The 21,925-nt window shown below is 37.4% G+C and overlaps 1 protein-coding gene across 5 annotated transcripts in view; it reads left to right on the top strand.

The window, feature by feature from the left end:
* Window positions 1-20,112, top strand: part of Lis-1 (LisH and WD40 domain-containing Lis-1) — a 360,764-nt gene extending 340,652 nt beyond the window's left edge. For all 5 annotated transcript variants that reach the window (XM_014349624.2, XM_089597619.1, XM_014349625.2 and 2 more), the window contains 2 exons: window positions 19,285-19,633; window positions 19,922-20,112. In XM_014349624.2, the coding sequence (XP_014205110.2) occupies window positions 19,285-19,633; window positions 19,922-19,995 (423 nt within the window). In that variant the 3' untranslated portion in view covers window positions 19,996-20,112. The remainder of the gene's footprint in view (window positions 1-19,284; window positions 19,634-19,921) is intronic.
* The last annotated feature ends 1,813 nt before the right edge of the window (window positions 20,113-21,925 follow it).

Here is a 21,925-nt window from a genome sequence, read left to right as displayed (position 1 = left end):
CAAAAAAAAACTTTCTAGATCTACTAATATTTCCTTAAATGAGTCTGCTCATACTGTGATGTCATCTACATTAACTAAACACATTTTGTACAACAATCTTTAAGTACTTTTTTCATAAGTCATTCAAAAGTCGCTGGTCCATTAAATAATCTAAATAGCATGATTTTGAACTGCTACATTCTTTGTCCAATAGAGATAGTTGCGATTTCTCTATGTTTATTCATGATTTGCACTTGCCAGTAGTCACTTTTGAAATCTAATATAGAGGACCACGATTTTCCCGATAATCCATCCAATGTATCATCACATCTTGGTAAAGAATATGAATCTTTAATCGTTGCTTCATTTAATTTCTGGGAGTCAACATAAAATTTCATAGAACTATCTCTCTTTTTCTTGAGGACAACTGAAAAACACCAGGAAAGTAATGATCTTTTAATAAGTCCTTGTTTCTCTATTCCTGTTATCAGAGTGTCAACTTTCTGTTGTTTTTAAATAGGGACTCTTCTTAGTTGCTGTCTTATTAATTGTGCTCCTTTCTGCAAGTGTCCTGCTGGAATGAATCACATTTTTCACGACATTATTATCTTTAAAAATGTATCGATACTTAATTAGTAAATCCGCAAATTTGTACTTCTAGTGATAATCCAGTCCCTCACAATTTTGCTCAAAAATATCCTGTAAACTAATTGAAACGATGTCCTGTAGGTTTATAATCCGTCAAATAGGGGCATCATTTTGATTTTGCAAATCCACTTCCTTAAACATCAAACTATAAAATTTCTCTGTTAAACCTATCTTATCTAGAAAATCATTTTCAAGGGTACAATCATTAACCATATCCACTATATATACAATAATTTAAACCTCGTGTTTCCCTAAAATCATAAATGCTTTAACTCTTACCTTCATAGGAACATGCTCACTTGTTGGATAACTCAGTGTCTCATAATTAATAGTAATTTTGATATCCACTGAATTAACAAATTTTGAATTAAAAATGGTTACGTCAGAACCAGAATCTCATACAAAATAACGAGTTTAGTTATTTAATGTATATTTAAACTTAAATTCATTGGGATTCTATTAAATCTTTTGTTATTCAAAACTAAATCTAAGGGATCAGACTTGCTTACCGTTAAACTTGCTCCTGAAAGTTTAACAAAACCTTGTTTACCTGCTGATTGGACATACGTGGTTAAGGCCAATTGCACATCACGTGGCCCTTCTTTCTGCAATCTCAGCCTGAACATTGGTGGCATTCGAGAGTTTCCTTTTCTGACTTGCTCCTGGATTGAAATTTGACTGCAGTGCTCCGTATGCTCCTACAACAGTTTAGTCCCTTCAAGTCTTCTATTTTCTTTAAAAAATGCCTTAACCTCTATTGCTTGTTGAAGAGCAACTTTCAAAGATTCGATTTTCTTTAATAAAAGCACTTCCCTAACGGAATTATCAGCAATCTCAGTAATGAACTGTATAAAGTACCAGTTCTATTTTGAGCAGCAAATGGACACTAAGTGTAAACTACTACAACTAGCTTTTATAAATCATCCGCTACAATTAAAAAGTCTTGACCGGGTTATTGTTTCCTATTTTTCTGGTAAATACTTTTCTCTGAAACGAACCTTAAGTTTTTAAATTGAACCAAACAGTCCCTCTGACTCTGAAAGTACGTAAACAAGAAATAATAGTATTAATTTTATCATTATTATCCTAATTATTTAACTTGGCGATCAGATTTAAGTGATTAGAAAAATGTCTTAACGGATAACTACCGCCATATTTATTAACCTGAACATTAAAAATGGAAGTGAGCTTGCACGAAACTATTCGATAAAAACTGATCAAAAATTTTGAGTCGGTAGAGGTTATTTTGACTGTGATGTTTGTGATGGTTGTGACAATTGTGGTAGTTGTAGCAAAAAAATTTTAGAAATACTCATCTGGTTTATGCTATGGATTTGATTACCTTGAGAATTCGTGCTTCCCCTTTGTCGTAACTGTCTTTTCTTTAAGAGTACATTTCACTCGGTCTGTGGACCCACGATCATTTTGCGAGCATCAGCAAGAGTTGACCTTAACTGTTAGGGTGTCCTTTCATGACTTTTCTGTTTTTGCTCAGTGTGGCCCCCATTTCTTCCTGTACGTTGTCAAGCTAAACCTGAAAATCGTTATGATTTTTCTGCAACTCAGTCTGTGCACTTTTAAATTTTTCTATCGTTTCATCCCTAGTTTTCACAACTCGCCTTGTGTTGTTCAGTTGGTTTTCTAATTCCAGGAATCGCTGTTAGGATTCCCCAGCTGTCGTTTCATTGTTTCGGTCTTTTTCGTTGATGTGAATCTGATGCAGCGTTTCTCTAACCTTAAAACTCTTGACATTCGTATTCTGGATGAGTCTCTGAAATTGTTACGATAACAAGTAAAAATTTGAGCACATTTTTTATAAAAACAAAACTAAACTTTATTAACAGAAGCGAACAGAAGAACTCAACTTGAGTTGACTACCTCGAACGCTACTATTTCTCATCATCAAAAACCGCACATATCAACCCACAGCAACATTTTGATCGCGTAAAATATCTGTATGTGCATGTGAATTAACCTTTATGTACTTAGACATGAATGTATGAATAAGTGTAAGTATATGCTTACATGCGTGTATATATGTATGTGGGTATACATTGGAAGAAATAATAATAATATATTCAAAAATACATATGATAACATATATTCAATAATACAATAAATAATGTATATAATAAAAATAGAAATTCTCTCTTTTACTAGTTCAACGAACCTTTTCAATCTTTCTGTTGACGCCAAACCTGGAGAATAAATAGCTTCAAAAGCTGATAGGAACCGTGTTCTTAGTGACTTCAGGAGGACCAATATATTATACTGCTAAAGCTATTTCTATGTTTAGAGTATTTTTTTATTATAAAATTATAAATCACGAATCGTCAGATTGTTGTACGTCTTGAAATCAAAGTGATAGTACACCTAAGGCACAAATGAAGCACTGTTCACTGCACTAGGTCGGAAGCTATGTGCTTTTTGTGTTGACGATACTAGGGCCATGCGGTATCCTCCTGTCCGTTTTCAGATAAACACCTAGAATTGATGAAAGTTGGTAAAAGGTATGTGTCTAACAAGTCTAATAATTACAACAAAGAGTTATAGAGGCGGCATCAAAAGGCCAAGCTCAAATTTTTTAGACTCGTCTGACCCTGACTGATCAAAGGTAGATAGCGGTAGACACATAGGCAGAGGTAGGAGTTAAAGCAAAGACCGTAGTAAAAATATGCAGGATCGAAAGCATGGAAACTGACTAATGAATATGAGAACAATAAATCAGGTGATAAGGATGAGCCAGTGATCCTTTTCACAAGCAATAAGTGGCTAGACCCATAACTCGAATAACTCGAGATAAAAAAAAGAAATTAATAAGAATTGTAGCCAACTCAGGTGGAACACAACACATGACTAATAATATAATGATATTTAGAATAATAGATGAGACAAAAATCTTTGACATCAGGTGGGCAAACGAAAATAATGAGGTAGTGATAAGATCAGACGGAGTAAGTGAAAGTGGTTGATACACGCTGGACAAGAAAATATCTAAGTTATATAAACTCAAAGTCATTAGCTGAAAAGTAACTATCATCAAGAAAGTTCAAGAAAAAATGACGTAAGCATTTAACTTAGACAAAAAAAGAATAGGTATATTTGATCTTGCAGTAAACTAACTATTTTTGGCACGATTATACAAATCCCCATACTATACTGTAAAGTTAAAAACAAAAGGGCTAGAAACACGAGGTACATAGCAATATTGATACCTTTAATCGTATTAAATTGGCGCACATATGAATAATGGTATTTTTGTGTAAGCACTCTTAAAATCACCCACACCCGTTTCGATAACAAAGCTTATGATTCAAACAGCATAAACAATTAAGAGTGAGAACTTATCTAAACCTACGGTGCTAGTAAATTTACGGCTCCTCGTTTTGTTTGTTAGCCGATTAATTTATCGTCTACTATTCTGGAACTTATCTCATTAGAAATTTTAATATTTGTAATAATTATACTTCTGTAACTAATTTATAGATATACAAGTGATTTAAAAAGATGCTATTGTAACTATTCTCATTGAAAATCAAAATATTTCATGTAAACAAAACAAAAAATTTTAAAAATATTTAAGAATTTCTTATTTTCCAGAGGTATAAAAATTATTGTTACTTTACCATGTAAATTCTATTATTTATTAACACATTATTTTACGTATAATGCGCATTGTGGCTCTGCTTTCTGGTATGTTGATGCCCTTACCAAAAGTGCAATCGCCCCTAACCTCTAAATCCATCTACTATTGCAATAAATTGCCAGTATTGTACACTCCATGTCCTTAGACAACTGTGGATATTGTAAAAAGACAGTGGGAACTGGCACACAGTGTAGCAGTTACACACAAGCCTATCATAGTTCTTGTGCTTTTAGCAGAACTACATCTACTTAGTGTATTTATAGCTGCTATCAAATAAGATCATTGTCATCGGCCCCTGACTCCCCTTCAACCAGCAATTCAACAAAAAGGCGTTGTATAAGTGATCCTTCTTATTTTCAACTTTAAATTTACAACAAGCTAGTCCATCACAATCTCTTGGACACAATACAGGTATGGGTGATTCAACAACACTTGATATATAAAAAGAACTTATTAAGCAGAGTACTAACTTAAAGTTTCAAAAAATTACGACACTAGACAAAAAACTAGTTGATTGTAATAATGCCTTGTCTTACAAAATCGAAGCTTTGAATGAAGGCTTCAAAAAAAGAGAAATCTTATCAAGCACAGTTCAAGACATCAATACAAGGCTTAGTGCTGCTCAGCCCACAGCTCAGTACCTTGCTGAACTTCATAACAGGCTTACTACGCTAAAGAATACTACTGTCTTACTTGTTCAATCTGCCGAGGAGCTTACCGGAGAGATTCAAGATAGGATATGTAGGTCTACAAACGTTATCTTGTATAATGTTGCTGAATCTATGCCTGATACAACCACAGATCTAGTATTGGTAAATAATATGCTCACAAAGATCGGAGTTACTACTACTAATTACCTTTTACGCCTAGGCAAAACCACCACACCTGCAAAACCTAGGCCTTTACTTGTTCATATGCGTAATAATAAGAATGTAAGCTGTTTGATTTCACAAAAGGCTGAGCTACCACCTGGAACAACTATATCAACTGATAAGACAAAAGACCAACGTATGCATCTCGCCAAACTCGTAAGCCAAGTCAAAGGGCATAATGCAGCCAATCCTTCATCAAAGAAAATAATTAATAATTAAATACGTACACAGAGTATCCAGAATTATTGATGATACCCACTACCAGCCATTTCATCATTAGACAGAATATTAGTAACAAAAACCTACAACATATTTATGTATATTAACAAAACGTTCCGTTCCATCTACAATAAGCCTAATACACTTGAAACTACACTACCTACATTACACTACCCACTCTTACCACTGTACCTGAATCAATTATTATTACTGATACATGGCTTAAGCTCCATACTTTTAACTCGGAACTACAACTCCACAACTACTCTATTTTTCAGACAAGATAGGCAAGTGGTGGAGTCATCTCATAGACGTGGTGGAGATGTTCTTGTAGTAGTACATGATCTTTTTTATTTTATTTAGTTCTTACTTATATTGAACTTCCATTTATTTTATGTTAAGTAACATAATATTTTTATGTACTTTGCTTCAAGTTATACTTTTATAATAGTTAGAAATTCATACGACCAGTATTATACAAGCTAATGTTAATACATCTAAATCACTGTATCAAGAGGTGCATATGCATGGATGGCGGCTCTTTCAATACAAGCATTCTATATCCTCCATACATGCCTTTTTTTTAATATCAAATATACATGAGACTCATAATACTAAACCACATAGTTTCTTTTTTTTTTTAATTTTCTTAAGAAATAAAAAAGAATGAGAAAAATATGCTTCCCGGTTCGGATTGAACACACAACCTCCTGTTTACTAGACAGTTGCTCTACCACTTGAGCTACCGAGGAGTCGTACATTTACTCGCACCGTAAGTTTAGATAAGTTTCCCATTTTTCATTTTGAGAGCCGTCTTTCACCTAAGCTCGATAAAGTAGTTATGTGACTCTAATGCTTGTTGGTAAATTAAAAATTTGTACAACTAATAGTATACAAGCAAATGTTGATACATCTAAATCATTGTACCAAGAGGTGCATATGCATAGATGACGGCACTTTCAATGTAAGCACTCTATATTCTCCATACATGGTCTTTTTTTCAATATCCAATATACTTAAGAGTCATAATATTAAACCACATAGTTTCTTTTTCAAGAAAATTTTCTTAACAAATAAATAAGAATGAAAAAAACATCCTCCCCGGGTGCGGATTGAACACACAACCTCCTTTTTACTAGACAGGTTCGAGCTTAAGTGAAAGACAGCTCTTAAAATTAAGAATGAGAAACTTATCTAAACTTACAGTGCGAGTAAATGTACGACTCCTCGGTAGCTAAAGTGGTAGAGCAACTGTCTAGTAAACAGGAGGTTGTGTGTTCGATCCGCACCCGGGGAGCATATTTTTCTCATTCTTCTTTATTTCTTAAAAAAATTTCCTTAAAAAAAAACTATGTGGTTTAGTATTATGAGTCTTGAGTATATTGGATATTAAAATAAAGGGCATGTATGGAGGATATAGAGTACTTGTATTGTAAGTGCCACCATGTGTGCATATGAACCTCTTGATACAATGGTTTAGATGGATCAACATTTGCTTGTATACTATTGGTCGTATGAATTTCTTATTATGATAACAGTATAACTTGAAACAAAGTACACGAAAATATTATGTAACTTAATATAAAATACATGAAATTAATGAAAATTAGCAGCATGGTGTCAGTTTTATTACATAGTTGATATGTCAAAATAACCTTTTTTTATCATGTAGAAAATATAATAATGCTTAAGTTAGTACTTAGTAATATAAATAATACCTTAATTATGTTCAACTGTTGTTTAATTAAAGATATAATAATAAATTTTTATAAGCTACGTATAACGTGTATATTTTAAAATATATTTAAAAAAAGTAGTTCTTTCCATTTAATTAATAAATAGTTCTTTCGTAATAAAATAAGTCTAATCCGATTTGAAGTCATACGTCATAATTTTTTTATTCCTTGTTGAAATAAATAATAAAAAATGTATTATTTGTCTTAACTATACACTAGTGTCCATACCAAAAGATCTTGCTTAAGAACTTGCAGGATCTTTTGACCACAAGTTTTTTTTTTTTTTTTTTTTTTTTTTTTTACTACATTATTACAAGACACCATCTCTCCTACCCTCGCCGGGGTCTCTTCGACTCGCCTCGGTGATCTTCTCGATGTCGAGAGGTCTCGGGTTCTTGAAGTGGGGGTAATAATACCTGGACTATACTCCGAATGAGTGGCTTGGGAGCCTCCAACATCTCTGGGCTCGTAGCTGGAGAGGGTGTAGTAGGTGGAGGCGGCCGTTGGGGGGCAAAGGTACTTGTCCTTAAGAGGGTGGTCCGTACCCTCTGAGTTTTTTTTTTTTTTTTTTTTTTTTTTTTTGTGGAGGGAGGGGAAATGCATTGAGGCACACCGCAGGGACAGCGGTAGTGTGGGACTCGGTGGATTTTTTTTATTAGACCACCCATACCCACTAAAATCGCCCCCATGCCGCATGGCTTTTGATCCACCCCGGAACCGCCTTAGCATTACTTCAGGGTGGAGCCACCAGGGAGACCATCGCTTCTCACAGCATTAACGAACTAACTCGCCACTATTTGCTAGAGGTGCTGATGCTCTCGAGTCCTGAAAAGGACTTGGGGTCCCTGGGGACCAGCACCTTGTCTAGCGCTTCATAGTAGGCCGCCTACTCAGCCAGCACCACTATAAGCTTAATGCTTTTTCTTGCTGATAGGTAAAAAGTACCCAGTGCAGCGTGGGTCCACATAAGCCTGTCTTTCAACTCAAGGCCTTTTTGCCTTATTTTGATCCTGCTTGGGCCTTATCGCTGGCCTCTTTCAGGGCTCTTCTGAATAAAGGGCAGCTCCCGCTGCCTGCTTCGTGCTTGTTGTCCGTTGTTGGGCAAAGGAAGCACGGTGCTGGGCCTGGACACTCTTTCTTCCGGTGGTTTGAGCTTCCACACTGGAAGCAAAGCTTGAATCTGTTTTCTTCTCTACAGTTGCCTGAGACGTGTCTATATCCCAGGCATTTGTAACATCTTATTACTTCAATTCTTCTTCGAATTCGGCAGCTTACAAAGCCAACTCGTAACCTGCCTTCCTTTTCTACTTGTCTGGCAGATGCTTCGTCCACCTTTATTAAAGCCAGCCTCTGTCCTCTGGCATTTGGCTTTAAGAGAGCTACTTCTGGCTCCTGGCTCTGATGTCCAAAAGTCCTAGCGAAAGCCTCTTTGACCTCATCTTCCTCTACAATGGCATCCAGGTCTCGGACCTCTAATGTCATTTTTCTGTTGCTAATTTTGACAGTACCCTGTCCGGCTACCGACTTTTCAATTTGCTGTGAGAATGCAGAAGCATTCTCCACACCTTTGGCCTTAATAAGTATGTCTCCTTTTCTTGTAGTTACAACACTTTGGACTGCCACATTAGCCTTATCAGGGTCAAAGTTCGCCTTCATCGTCCTTAGCACCTTTGCAAAGGTCTGCCCTTCGGCCATCTTCACTACTACTGTTGTTGTTGCATCCACTTTTTTCTTCTGGCTTGTTTTTTCGTTTAGGAGAATTTCTTCTTGTTTGCCACTGCCTGTTTTCTTTTTTTTTGGAGGCATGATTTGCTGGCGTTTCTCAGGGCTGTCCGATGGGCTCCTGTTTCTTTTACATCGTTCTATTTCCTTTAAGGCAGTGTTCAGGGTTCGTTTCTGTACATGCCGTCGGAAATTATCTCGCCTTTTTTCCCTCTACTGCAGGGATTCAAATGACTACTTCCAAGCGTTGGTATACAAGTCTTCTTCAGTAAGACAGCCTTTTCTTAGCACCTCTGCCTCTTGAAGATGCTTAAGCGCCGCTTTGAGCCCATTTTTAACAGCGTTTGCTGTGTTGCCGTACTTATCGTTAACCATTTGTAGCGTCTCTGTGATGTCATTCGTTGCTGATTGGACTTTATCAGCAACTTGCTGTCGCTTTACTCCGAGCCTAGTGACACTTTCTTCTAAAGAGGCAAGCTCTTACTGGGTCTGGTGGCTAAATACCGACACGTTGCTAACCTCGGTGTCGTTAGTGCCTATACTCGAGAGGCTTCCTCTTCGTCCTTTGTTTGTAAGAAAAGGCCATGGAACATTTAGCAGTCCCTGTTGGCCATGAGACACGTCTTTGTGGCCCCCCCCCCTCCAGAATCCGTGTGGCCTGCGTCAGTCACCCAGGCTTTCACCGGACAGGAACTGCCGGCAGATTCCCTCAGAGAGGTTACCGCCTGGGGTAACCCACCCTCTGAGTGGGATCACTTCTAGTGGGACCAGTGGAAGGTTGGGTTATACCTTCGAAAAAATCTTCAGGGAATTGGATAGCCACGTCCCGAGTAGCCTTTCTTGGTCGGAATTCTATGGAAGTGACTACCCCGTACCCTTGGGTAATACAGTCGTCTATCTGTTAGCCTGGGGTCAACTGTCTCCACTCCTGAGTTAAAGGGGGAAAGGTCATGAGTGCCCAGATCCAAAGATAGAACTAGGGAAGGTTTAAAGGAAAAGAAAATATAGACAAGAGTCTTATATTAGTACAGAGATATTTATTGAATATGTACTTATCTACCACTGATTTAAGTCAATTGAGTGGCTTAAAAGATATGCATTACACGTATTTGCAAATCTCGGATCGACCCTAATCAGTCGTCACACAGTCCGTCTTATATACTTTACGTCGCTTTCTTACTTGCGATTTTCGCTCAAGTAGTGGTCGCCACCTGGCGAGCGATAGGTGGTACTATCAAGTACTAAGTTGGAAGTCAGAGCTGCGCGCAAAATTTTAAAATTAAAATTCATGTAGAAACGATCTAATTTAAGAAAAACAATTATTTTAAAATACAATAATTAATAAAATAATACCCCGGATGGTAACAAACCCCCCCTTCCGTTTTAAAGAGTTTATAATTAATTTGAGAAAGCAGTGGTAGAGCTACAGGAGTCGGAGAAGTTGTCACTCTCGATATAAATGTTCGCGGTCATTCAGTCATCCATTCTCGATTGACAAAGGTCCGCGATTTCATGCACACTCACACTCTCACTACTTTTTCAGTGTCTTTTCATTATGTATATATATTTTTACTTCACTTCACTTATGATTTCGTGGACGCAAGTTGTAACGTTGGTTTGGCCCACCAGGGCCTCGGGGTGGTGGTACTGAGACGTCACCTAATTCTTCTGAATTGCTTCGGGATGGTATAGTGGACTTATCTGCTCTGCTCATCTTGCTAGCATTGGTTGTCGTAATCTCCTGGTCAGACCTTGAAGAAGACTGTAGGTTGTCGGTGTGCTGTGGAGTTGTCGATGCCGGCAGGTTGAAGTGTGCATTCAGACGTCGGCGGCGATCGATGGCCTCCGTGTGGGCGAGTTTGAGTTGAGAAACGTGAAGTTTCGTGGTAGCTTGACCCGTAGAGATTAGGTAGATATCCCCTGCCATATGAGCCGTGATAGGATAGGGACCCTGCCATTTTTGCGCGAAGCCGGCGCAAAACTGTTCGGGAGCCCTCAAGAGTGGGTGGTTACGTATGTAGACCTAGTAAGCGCGCGGTGGCTCGGTCGGCTAGGTCGTGGATTGGCACGCGTGAAACCGTGGTTCGATTCCCCGCCAGCGCGACTTTCGGGCAAGTACCTCTGTAAGTCTCACATGTGCTTTTTTACCACGCAATGCTCCTCGGGGAGGGTTTAGGCGACCTTCTCGCAGCAAAATTGCCTAACTTCCCCCTACCCCCCTCCCAGTAATGGTAGGCCTCCCATCCCTCTTCCCTTCCTTCTCCCTAGTGCTAAGTGCCCATAGTAGTGCCCTTATTAAAAGGAGCCGGACGTAGAGCACTATAATAAACGAAAAAAAAAACGTATGTAGACCAAGGTACCTGGTGGGTAGATAGGACTGGTTTGACCAGTCGGGTAGTGTTGCTTCTGGTACTGCTCTTGATGCTCTATGGCATCAATATACCCCTTTTGTAGGAGTTGTTCTGCCAATTGATAGGTTCTCCATTCCCCTGGTCGAGAGGTATCATGACCCAACAGCATTTGAGCCGAAGATGCCCCGGTGGCGGCGTTGCGGCGATTTCTTAATTGGTATAATACCCTCGGTAAGTGTACGTCTCATTGGTTGTGGGATTGCCCGTGCAAATGGAGACGAAGGCCCTTCTTAATCTCCCGGTTTCGGCGCTTTGTAGGATTGGCTTGAGGATAATAAATGGGAGTAGTCCAATCTTGAATTTCCTAACGCATACAAGCGTCTTGCCAGTATTGACCGATGAATTGTCGACCATTGTCCGTTAGGATGACTCAAGGATATCCCCACTGACCAAAAACTTCATCCTCCAGGAGCTGGGTAAGCCGGGGTGCCTCCGATGAACCCAAAGGAAAGGCCTCGACCCATTGACTGAAGAGATCCGTGACAACCAGTATGAAACGTCGTCCCCTAGAGCTCTTTGGATATGGACCCATTAGATCAATGGCTATGATCTCCCATGGGTATTTGGGCTGATGTGGTCGGATTGTACCTGGAGCAGTGATTGCTCTTTTATAGTATGCGCACAGCCTACAGTCTCAGACATATTTCTTGATTTCGGCGTTCATCTCAGGTCAATAGTGGTAACCTTTGATACTGCGAGCCGTTCCCTCCATTTCTGGATGTCCCGCGTGGTGAGTGTCGTGGAACTCATAGAGCACTCGGGGTACCATGCTTTGGGGCACATAGACCTTCCTACTTGAGTCCTTCGTTGGTCGCTGCCATATCAAGTCGTCGACGAGTCCATGACAAGCCAAAAACTGGGTATCTGATGGTGAGAGAGTCGGGCTCTCTGCTGCCTGGATGATCTTGTGACCAAGTTCGAGATAATACGGGTCCTGGAGCTGTGCATCTTTAATTTCATTCAGTAATGAAGGTGTTTTGACCAGGCAACAGACAGGTATAGTTGGTGTTTCCCGAGAATTTGTTGGAGGCAGTATCCGGTCCACATCGTCTAGGTTATCCGGCTCCTCTTCCACCGGATTCCGTGAGAGGAAGTCCGCCAACTGGTTTTCTCGACCCGGACAGTGTTCGATGATGGGATTGTACTCCTGGAGTAGGATAGACCATCGCTTCAATTTATCTCGAGTTTCCTTAGCCGTGCGTAGCCAAGTGAGGCCCTTGTTATCCGTTCGCAAGGTGAATGGTCGATCCTCCAGAAAGGGTCGATATTTCTTAATAGCCCAAACCATCGCTAAGCACTCTTGCTCATTGCTATGATATTTTGCTTCACATGGATTGAACTTGGCGCTAGCATAACTGATGATACTACGCTGTCCATCGGGTCTGATCTGATTTAAGACGGCTCCCATTCCACGAGCACTAGCGTCCGTCTGCAAGACATATGGCCAACCCTCATGTGGTCGAGCCAATTGTAGAGGTTTCGAGAGTTCTTTTTTGAGCCGCTCCATGGCTTCTTGAGCTTCTGGTGTCCATTTGTATGGCCGTTTTTTTGCTAATGAGGTCCGAGAGAGGCGCTGTTATTTCGGAATAACGAGGCACGTATTCCCGGAGCCATGCACTTGTGCCAAGGAAGGACTGCAGCTGTTTTCGAGTTTTTGGTACTGGTAAACTGCATAGCTTCTCGACATGCTCGGGTAAGGCTTTGTTCCCCTCGGTGGTGACTTGACGTCCTAGGTATGTTAACTCCGACACCCCGAAGACACATTTTCCGATGGCTAACGTGAGTCCGTGGATTTGCAACCTCTCTAAGACAAGAGTGATATGTCTGAGGTGTTCTTCCTGTGTGTTGAAATAGACGATGATATCGTCCAGGTAGACAAGACAGAACTTCCCAAGGTATCGGATAAGGACTTCCTGACTCATTAGCCTTTGGAAGGTTCCAGGTGCTCCTTTCAGCCCGAATGGCATAACTCGGAATTGGTAGCAACCACCGGTGTGTGTGGAGAAAGCTGTGTATTGCATAGACTCGGGTGCCCTCGCTATTAACCAGTAGCCGCTTTTGAGATCCAACTTCAAGAACCAGATAGCTCCACCTATGTCCTTTACGATGTGATGTATGTGGGGTACCCGTTGAGAGGTGTCTTTGGTAATCGAATTCAGCCGACTATAATCCACACAGAATCGCATGTTGCCATCTTTTTTGGGTCTCAAGACGACAGGGGAGCTATAGGATGAGAAGTATGGCTCGATGATGCCACCAGCTAGCATCTCTTGAACTTGCTCCTCGATGAGTTCCCTGCGCTTGTCTGAGCAAGGATATGGTGCTAACCGGAAAGGTTGGTGTGGTCTGACCCGGATCTCGTGTTGTATGGTGCGAGTTTGACGTAACTTTTCCGTCAAAGGTCTAAGAACTTCTGCGTGTCCTTGCAACAGTTTGAAGAGGCCAGTACGTTCTCCTCCAGTGAATCCATGTTGAACCTGATCTAAGTTTAGAGCTGTTTGCTGATTTTCCCGAGATGGGTGTGACACAAATGGGATAGTTATTCGTTGGCTACTTCCGAAGTATAGCACTCCCCTCGTCAATTTCAAGATAGATTTCTCCGTGTACAGTGTTGTTAGATCCAGGATCATTTGATGTTGTAGGTCTGGTGCTACGAGGAAGCTAAATTTGAATGACTTTCCCTGAATCGGTAGGTCAAGACAAACACTGCCGGAGGTCGTGAGAGTTGTATTACCACAGGTCAAGTCACACTGTTAAGAATAGGGTGTGATCTTCTCCTGTCCCGAAAGTAGTGAGGAATGTACAAAATTGTCGGTAGATGCTTGATCGACCAGAGCAGCTATTTTTCGCTGACCCAGTCCAACCATAATTTTTTGTAGTGGTTGGTGGGGCATGCTGGTGACATTTATTGCCGGCATCCCTCCGGAGCGCTTGTTGCCGGCTCCCGTGACACTCCAGTTTCGTTTCCCGGGAGAGTTGAGGCTCGAGTAATTCGAATGGAACAGTCCTTGTGAAGGTGGTAATCGGGACAGAAGTGGCACTTGGGTAGCCAAGTGTTTGTGTTGGCTCCAGTAGAGGTAGTCAGTGGGGTTTACTTGGCGTCCGTACCAGACTTCTTGCCCCGTATCTTCGTGAGGTCTTCTTCGTCTTTTTCCAACTGGACTGCCATAGTAAGAAGATCCGCATAGGTCTTGAATGTATGGCTTCGGAGAAAGTGATGAATAGATGGACGAATGAGCTTGACGACCGTGGTGATTATTACTTCTTCTTCGGCTGCAGGACTGATTCTTTCAAACAGAAGGTACTTCTCCTGCAGAAATGCTGCTACTGGTTTCTTCTCGGTTTGATGTTTGGACTATAGCTCAGAATGTAGTTTTCCCTGGATCGCCGGACCATCGAAGCGTGCCCGAAGAAGCTCCCCAAATTGTTTGAAGGTGAAAGACAGATATTTATAAACCTGCCACCATTTTTCGGCATCACTACGAAGCCCCTTTGTAGCTACCAAAGTCTGTTGGGTATCCAGGGTGCGATGAGCCTTAAAATAGAGTTCACATTGGGAGAGAAAGACCTCTGGGCTTTCATGGTTGCAAGCTTCATAGACAATAATTAATAAAATAATGCCCCGGATGGTAACAATTGCTATTTACGACAATGATATTAGAGTATTTAAAAGTATGTATGAAGCTCTAAATCCTGTTACGTTCAAAGATAAAGTATTGCACAACGATGCATTCACAGATTTTGCATGAAAATTTAACAATCAGCTTGAAAAACTCAAAACATTTCGCGCTACTGCTCATTTATGGGTGCAGTATTGTTTATTAGTAACAATTTTTAAGCGCTTCGTTGAAGCAGAACGATGTTGTAAACTAGGATTTATACTTGCAATGCATTTGCGAAATGCTTCCTATCTTTCATGTGTCTGGACAGTACCTGTGTGCGAAATCAAGTCACCTTTATTTACAGGACGCTACAAAACTAAGGAAAAAATTAGTTAACAGTAAAAATATCAAATTTACTGAAAAAGGCTATTTTACGGTTCGTCGTAGTTACAAATTTTTTGTTCGGTATTTGGTTAAATGTAATATCGAATGGGTTCTGATGCGATCTATATCTACCGACCTTACCTTCGGCAGAGAAATTTCCGATAGCTTTTGGATAGTTTTTGGTATTGTACTGCCATAGAAAACGTCTGCAGCTTTCTGCAATGTGAGAATTAATCGAGGTGTGGCTGATCTTCACAAACTAGAGACCTTTTTTAAACTTACGATCCGCTTCCCCATACAGCTCCCATTTCATTAGTTTACTCAAGAATAATAGGTTATTATACAATCAACTATTACGATGCCATTACAGTTGGAACAAAACTGCATTGATAAAAGATTGGCTTTACTTAAATCAGTGAAAGAAAAGCCAAGTACAAACGCTTCGATCTGTTCTCTCATTCGTTAAGGTGTATGATACAAAATTAAATATTAATCCTCTCCTTATTTCTTAATCATCAAATAACAATATGTCATGCAAAAGTTCTTGAAGTATGAACTTGCACAAGTACCTTTCTCTCTTTATAATAAATCAGGAATTAAAAATTTAGAAATCGCTATTTTGTGAATGTTAAAAAAATATACAAATGCCGACTAACAGTCAAAATTATGTATATGTTGTCGATAGAGGAAATCCAAAGGACAATAGTACAAAATCAGAGTTTGACTTGCATACTATTATTATTTATTCAAAGATTAATTTTTTTTGAAACAGCTAAAATAAGAAAAAATTTTTACTCTTTTTACGTGAAGAACAAAAAAAAAAGTTTTCTACTAAAATTGCCATGAAAGATGCAGATTAACTCATAATAATAACAACTATCAAGTTAAATAAAGAAGATAGCATCGCTAAAACCGATGGAGAAGACACCAATTTATTAGTGTAACTAAAACAGCTTGCACTGCCTAGTAATAAAATATTGCTTATCAAATCAGGAAAATCAACACAAAGAAAAGTATATGATTGCATTAGTTTAAAATATTCCCACTTTAAACAGTACGGTGAGCTACTCTATATAACATCAAGTTAAGGTACAATCTCCTGTTTTTCAAACAAGACATAAATAAAATCTGCAAAGTATTTGATAAGCGAAAATTACAGCTATCAAATTTCGTCATTTTTTATGACATAAATGCTCTACGTACATATAATGCTTGAATCGGATGCAAAATTTTTCCATGTTTATACTCTACCACAAAATTTATAGGTGCTTTTAATGATTTAAAATACCTTCAGTTTAAAAAATCAACATTAAGGTCATTCAATTGAGCAGGTCTTCCACTGACCGTGGGTGCAGTGGCTAAACATGCTTACCGCACATTTTTGCAACTGCAATCATGGCTCGGCAACTCCGTACACCCTGAACATGGGGTTAGACTATTGATGCTTATAATTTGCTTACGAAATAGAGCCCAGATTGAATGGTTCCAAAAGAAAATATGCGATAGCATGCAAATTTGGAAATAGCTATAAAAGCAAGATTTGTACCTGCAAAAAGCATGGTTTAAAATATTCAAACATATGCTTTACATGTAATAGTAAAAGTACCACTAATAAGGAACAAATTGCAGTTTTTCAAATGCTCTCGATGATGATATTGATGAAGTGGTCGTCTATGAGACCGATGTCGAAGAATCGGCTTTTGATAATAATTGTAATAATTATGTCGGCAGTGAAGCTGATTCGTCAATAATCACTAAAAATAGCAATGACAGCGGTAGTGAAAAAGAGGATGAGCGGTCCTTAAAAAAGAATAGTCATATGATTTTTTGTTACAAGCTGTATAACATTGTGTATGCGTGAGACGATATTGAAAAATAAAATTTTTAGTTTTGTATTATCAACATTATTTACTAATTATTCACTTAGCGTGATTTCATTGTATGTACATGAAACCCATAGGTTTTGAGTAAATAATTCCTCAAGTTTGAAATAATGCATTTTTAACGGTTTCGACTGCTATTGCATTAGTTTCAATCCATTAGGGCTTTAATTTTACCTTAAGGTAGAAAATCCGTCGACCGAGTTATTTAAAGTGAAGTGCATTATTTACCGTATTATGACAGTCTTACAGGTCATGGTTATATACAATAGTAATAGAAAAAACATGAATCAATAAACTGACTATTTATTATTCTGTGCTGACACCTCATAATTTGAAAGAACTGAAACAAAGTAAGAATTTCGAGGATTCTTACAGTATTTTGTATAAAAATGGTTTGATTTGTAACGTATATCTTTAAAGATGTCATTACTGTATCTTATGACAGCTTTATATTTCAAACTCAAATATCTTAAAAACTGGTACCAATACATTAACTTTAATCAATTATCCATAACATGGAAAAATTTAATATGTAATATATTTCAAAACCTAGAAAGTTTGATATTTTAGTGGGGACGGATTTTCTACCTTCAGTTACGTACCTTATATAAAAAAATATTTATAAATATTAGCTCCTTGACATTTACCTTATGGCTGCTTTACGTAATGTTATTTTTGTACGTACATAGGTATAAGCGTTTAGGTATAGTAAATAGCTCTTGCACGGTTAACTTCAAGTATTATTAATTTCAACTATTTCATGCGTTACAGGTGCAATATTTTTTTTTTTATGGAAAGTACAAGTATTAAACTTGAGTGTGTCCAAACCTGACTACTTAAAAATATAAGCTATGGAATATTATTAGCGATGAGTAGAAGAAAAAAAATTTTTATGACAAAAAAAATCGATTTTTAGACCGATTTTTCGCATATTACCGGTCTACTTAAAAGTGCTTAATGCTCACACATAGTAGAGTAACCTTTGAAGAAAGTTTTAAGCCCTGGACCGCTTGAAAAAACGAAAGGGTGTATAAGCTTTTCAGGTTTCGAAAAATCGTCATTTCTTACAAAAAATTGATTTTTGCGAAAACCTCAATATTTTCAAAATTTTCAAAAATTTTTTTTTTAAGCTAAGAGCTACAGTTTGACAAAATTTGATGAGAAATATAGATTTTTACAGTAATACGAGCATTTTAAAAAAATCGCAATTTTTAACTATTAAGTATAAAATATTCTCGATTATTGTGTGTTGCATTGTTGTAAGGACCTGTATTGTGTCGTTTATTAATAGGCGGTTGCTGATACTCTGTTGTGCGAAGCGTTGGAATTCCTTAGTATCTTGGTAAATAAAATAGACTGAATTAGTAAGATCAGTCAGACACAAAATTTAGTCCCTCAAGTCATTATTGATGAGAAATGTATAAAATCATCTATATTCTTGATCGATTTTCCGTGTACTGGTACGATAAGTCAACACAATTTTGAGCCCTTTCTGCTATGCAAAGGTAACCCTTGGGATCCTTGTTTCTGCCCATGTTAAGCAATTTTCAGTGCGTTATCTAAGGTCGTTAATTCTTGCACTCTTACAGCATACAAGGGATCATCTGTGAGCCTACGTTTGAATGATTCTAATGCGATACCTTCCAACATGGTGACTCTTTAGGACATAGAGTGTTATTTAAATTGTGTTTAAGCGAGACTTCAGTGCTTTCAGTGTTTTTTTTTCAGATTACAATTACTCGAGTTAATAAATAAAACTTGATAACGCCATCTTACCCATTCGGATCGCCTTCATACAAGATTTACAACTTGTTTTACGTAAAAAAACAGATAATTTATAACTGTTAACACATTTTTCTCTTACAAAAATATGGGACACTCCTATACATTAGTAGTTTTTAAAATAGTTTTCGTCAGTAGTGCCGATCTGTTTCAAGGCAATTACCAGGCCCAAGAGCGTTTGCAAAGCAACCTACAACGGATCCTTGTGATTGCCTTGGGCGGGTTCAAATGTTTAAAAAAACGCTTAAGGTGAAAATACTTATTTTTAGTATTATATAATCTGCTATTCTTGAATTGGTGCTGTTAAATGTCGTCACAAAGCAATGTCTATATTTCTTGTACTTAAGACATATCTAAGTAAAAAATACAATTCCGAGTATATAGAAGTTTAACTTTTTAGGCCGAGTTGCGGGATCATGACCATGTTGTAGAATGTATTGCTTGGGCGCCAGCGTGCGCAGGAGCAACGATCAATACAGCTGGTGGCACCGATAACAAAGGCGCTTACGAAGGCCCGTTTCTTGCTTCAGGCTCACGTGATAAGTCTATTCGAATTTGGGACGTTGGCAGTGGTGTTTGCCTCTTTATTCTGCTAGGACATGATAACTGGGTCCGGGGTATCGTCTTTCATCCGAGCGGCAAATTCCTTGTTAGTGCATCAGACGATAAAACACTGCGGATCTGGGACATTCGCAACAAACGCAATATGAAGACACTTGAGGCTCATTCTCACTTCTGCACATCAGTAGGTACGAAGAAAGGTGCAATAGCTGTTATTTTCGCGTCTGATTATGCATTATATCAGGAAATAACAGCTTTTCACAATTTATATGTCTTTCATAAAATAATTATTTCGATGAATTAATAGTATAATTAAGTTGTGCTCATTCTGTAATACAAATGCATTAGTTTTTTCACTCACTTATTAATAATCACTTTTGCATTCGATGAGTTAAATGAACTTTAAATGAGATATTCGTATTCATCTACATGGATAATTATAATAAAAATTATAATGTTCTTATACCCCCTTTCAGATTTTCATCGAAGCCATCCATTTGTGGTCACTGGCAGCGTTGACCAAACAGCGAAGATTTGGGAATGTCGCTAGTCTTTGAGTATACTTAATTTTTTTGCAGTCAAGTGAAATCAATTACCAAGCAAACAATTGTAGGAGTATAAATCAAGAACCGTATTTCTAATATAATAAAATTGGTTTCATGACTCAGTTCATTCAAAAGCTATCGAATACATAGTCATAGTAATAATAATAACAACAATAATAATAATGATGATAATAACAATAGTAATAATAATAATAATAATAATAATAATAATAATAATAATGAAAAGAAAAAGAAGAATTACAACTATAATAATAATGAAAAACAATGATTATAGTAACAATAGTAATAATGATGACGATGATGACGACGACAACGACGATAACGAATGAATGATGTAACAATTATTCATACTACTATTACCCTCATTATAATCACTGTGCTTTTATTGTATACAAACTCACACAAAATAAAGAGCTCTTATGTATTTATAACAGAGCATGATAATAATTAAAAAATTTACATAGCTTATTGTATGATAATAATTCAGACGCAACACACTTAACGGAAGATTAAAAAATTGCTAAAGAGTGATGAAAAGTTTGTGCAACTTATATCAATAGGGTGAGGTGATGCTAAAAAAACAGGAGAATCACTTATTATTTTATGATCTATGTACATATCATAATAACCTTGCACCTCAGTTTAAGTTACACATTTTTGCAACGGTGCTTTTTCAACCCGTTGTCCAATTTAACGCACGAATACAAAATATGACAAATAGTGAAACACTATACTTGAAAATTGGATGTATTGATTGAATTTTGTTTTATTTTTCTTTTTTTTTTTAATAAAAAATGTTTTGTTTTCAATCAAAAAACAATGTTTTCAATATAAATAAATTTTTTTTCTTTAAACACAAATTTAAATGTCAAAGCAAGCTAGAAATGTAAACATACTGATTAAAATTAAAGACTCTCTCTGCCAAACCAAAAAATACATTTTCTATAATAAATTAATTTGAACTACATCTCACGTATATATACCAGGGTTTAAGTAAGATATGTTCATGTAGTTTGTCAATATGTTGTTAATTGTAGTCGTTATTTAAAATTACTAATAAATATCGTGATAACGTCAACATTTATTGACAGACAGTACTGGTAGATAATAATTCAGGTAACTGATGTAGCCAACCGATTGGTTTATGTTTTCGAATGTCGCCCTTCACGACGGATTTGTTATTGTTAGTATAATTAGTGCCTCTATAATTAGTGTGATACTGTAGAAATGACTTTTTTCTATATATTATCGATTATTTATAAAAGGGTTCTAACGGCTTAGTTAGTCATTGTTCTCATAATAAATAACAGTATTTCTTTTTAATTGCAGATCTTTCTATGAAAATTATGTGAAGAAAACGAAAATTCAAGTAACTTAAATGAAGTTTTACTTATGTGTTATGCAAAAAAAAATTAAAAAGCAATCAGTTCATAAGAATTTTAGTAACATGTACTGCTATATGATTTTTGTCCGATGTTGACAAAGTTACAATCGTTACTGTGCATAAAGAAAAGCTAATAATATGTCTCTTATAAAAAGTTTTTGGATCTTCCTTTATATTAGTCATCATTAACTAATTACTCATGGTAATGCATATTGATAAAATATTAGTAGATTTCCATTTTGTTTGTTCCCATTTTACTAAATATGTACAATCATTTGGTTCTTTTTCTATACCTTTTGCTCTTTCTCTCTCCATTATTTTTTCAAAAAGACCTCTTACTTTTTCAAGGGGCAACAAATGCATAACCATCATTCTAGTTTAACTCTGAACTCCAGTCTAGACATTGAAGTTTTCTCATGCATTTTTCGTTAAAAGCTATGAAAAACTACCCAGTAACACAGAGGTCAACAAAAGTGCTAATAGTGTCAACTAACTTCAACAGGTAAGAATTTAAATGTCGAAAGAATACC

The sequence above is a fragment of the Copidosoma floridanum genome, unplaced genomic scaffold, assembly GCF_036245765.1.
Source record: "Copidosoma floridanum isolate Cflo_tuat_1 unplaced genomic scaffold, Cflo_Japanese_pri ptg000034l, whole genome shotgun sequence".
NCBI lineage: Eukaryota > Metazoa > Arthropoda > Insecta > Hymenoptera > Encyrtidae > Copidosoma > Copidosoma floridanum.
The sequence above is the reverse complement of the archived record's forward strand: the minus strand, read 5'-3'. Positions and strand labels throughout refer to the sequence as shown.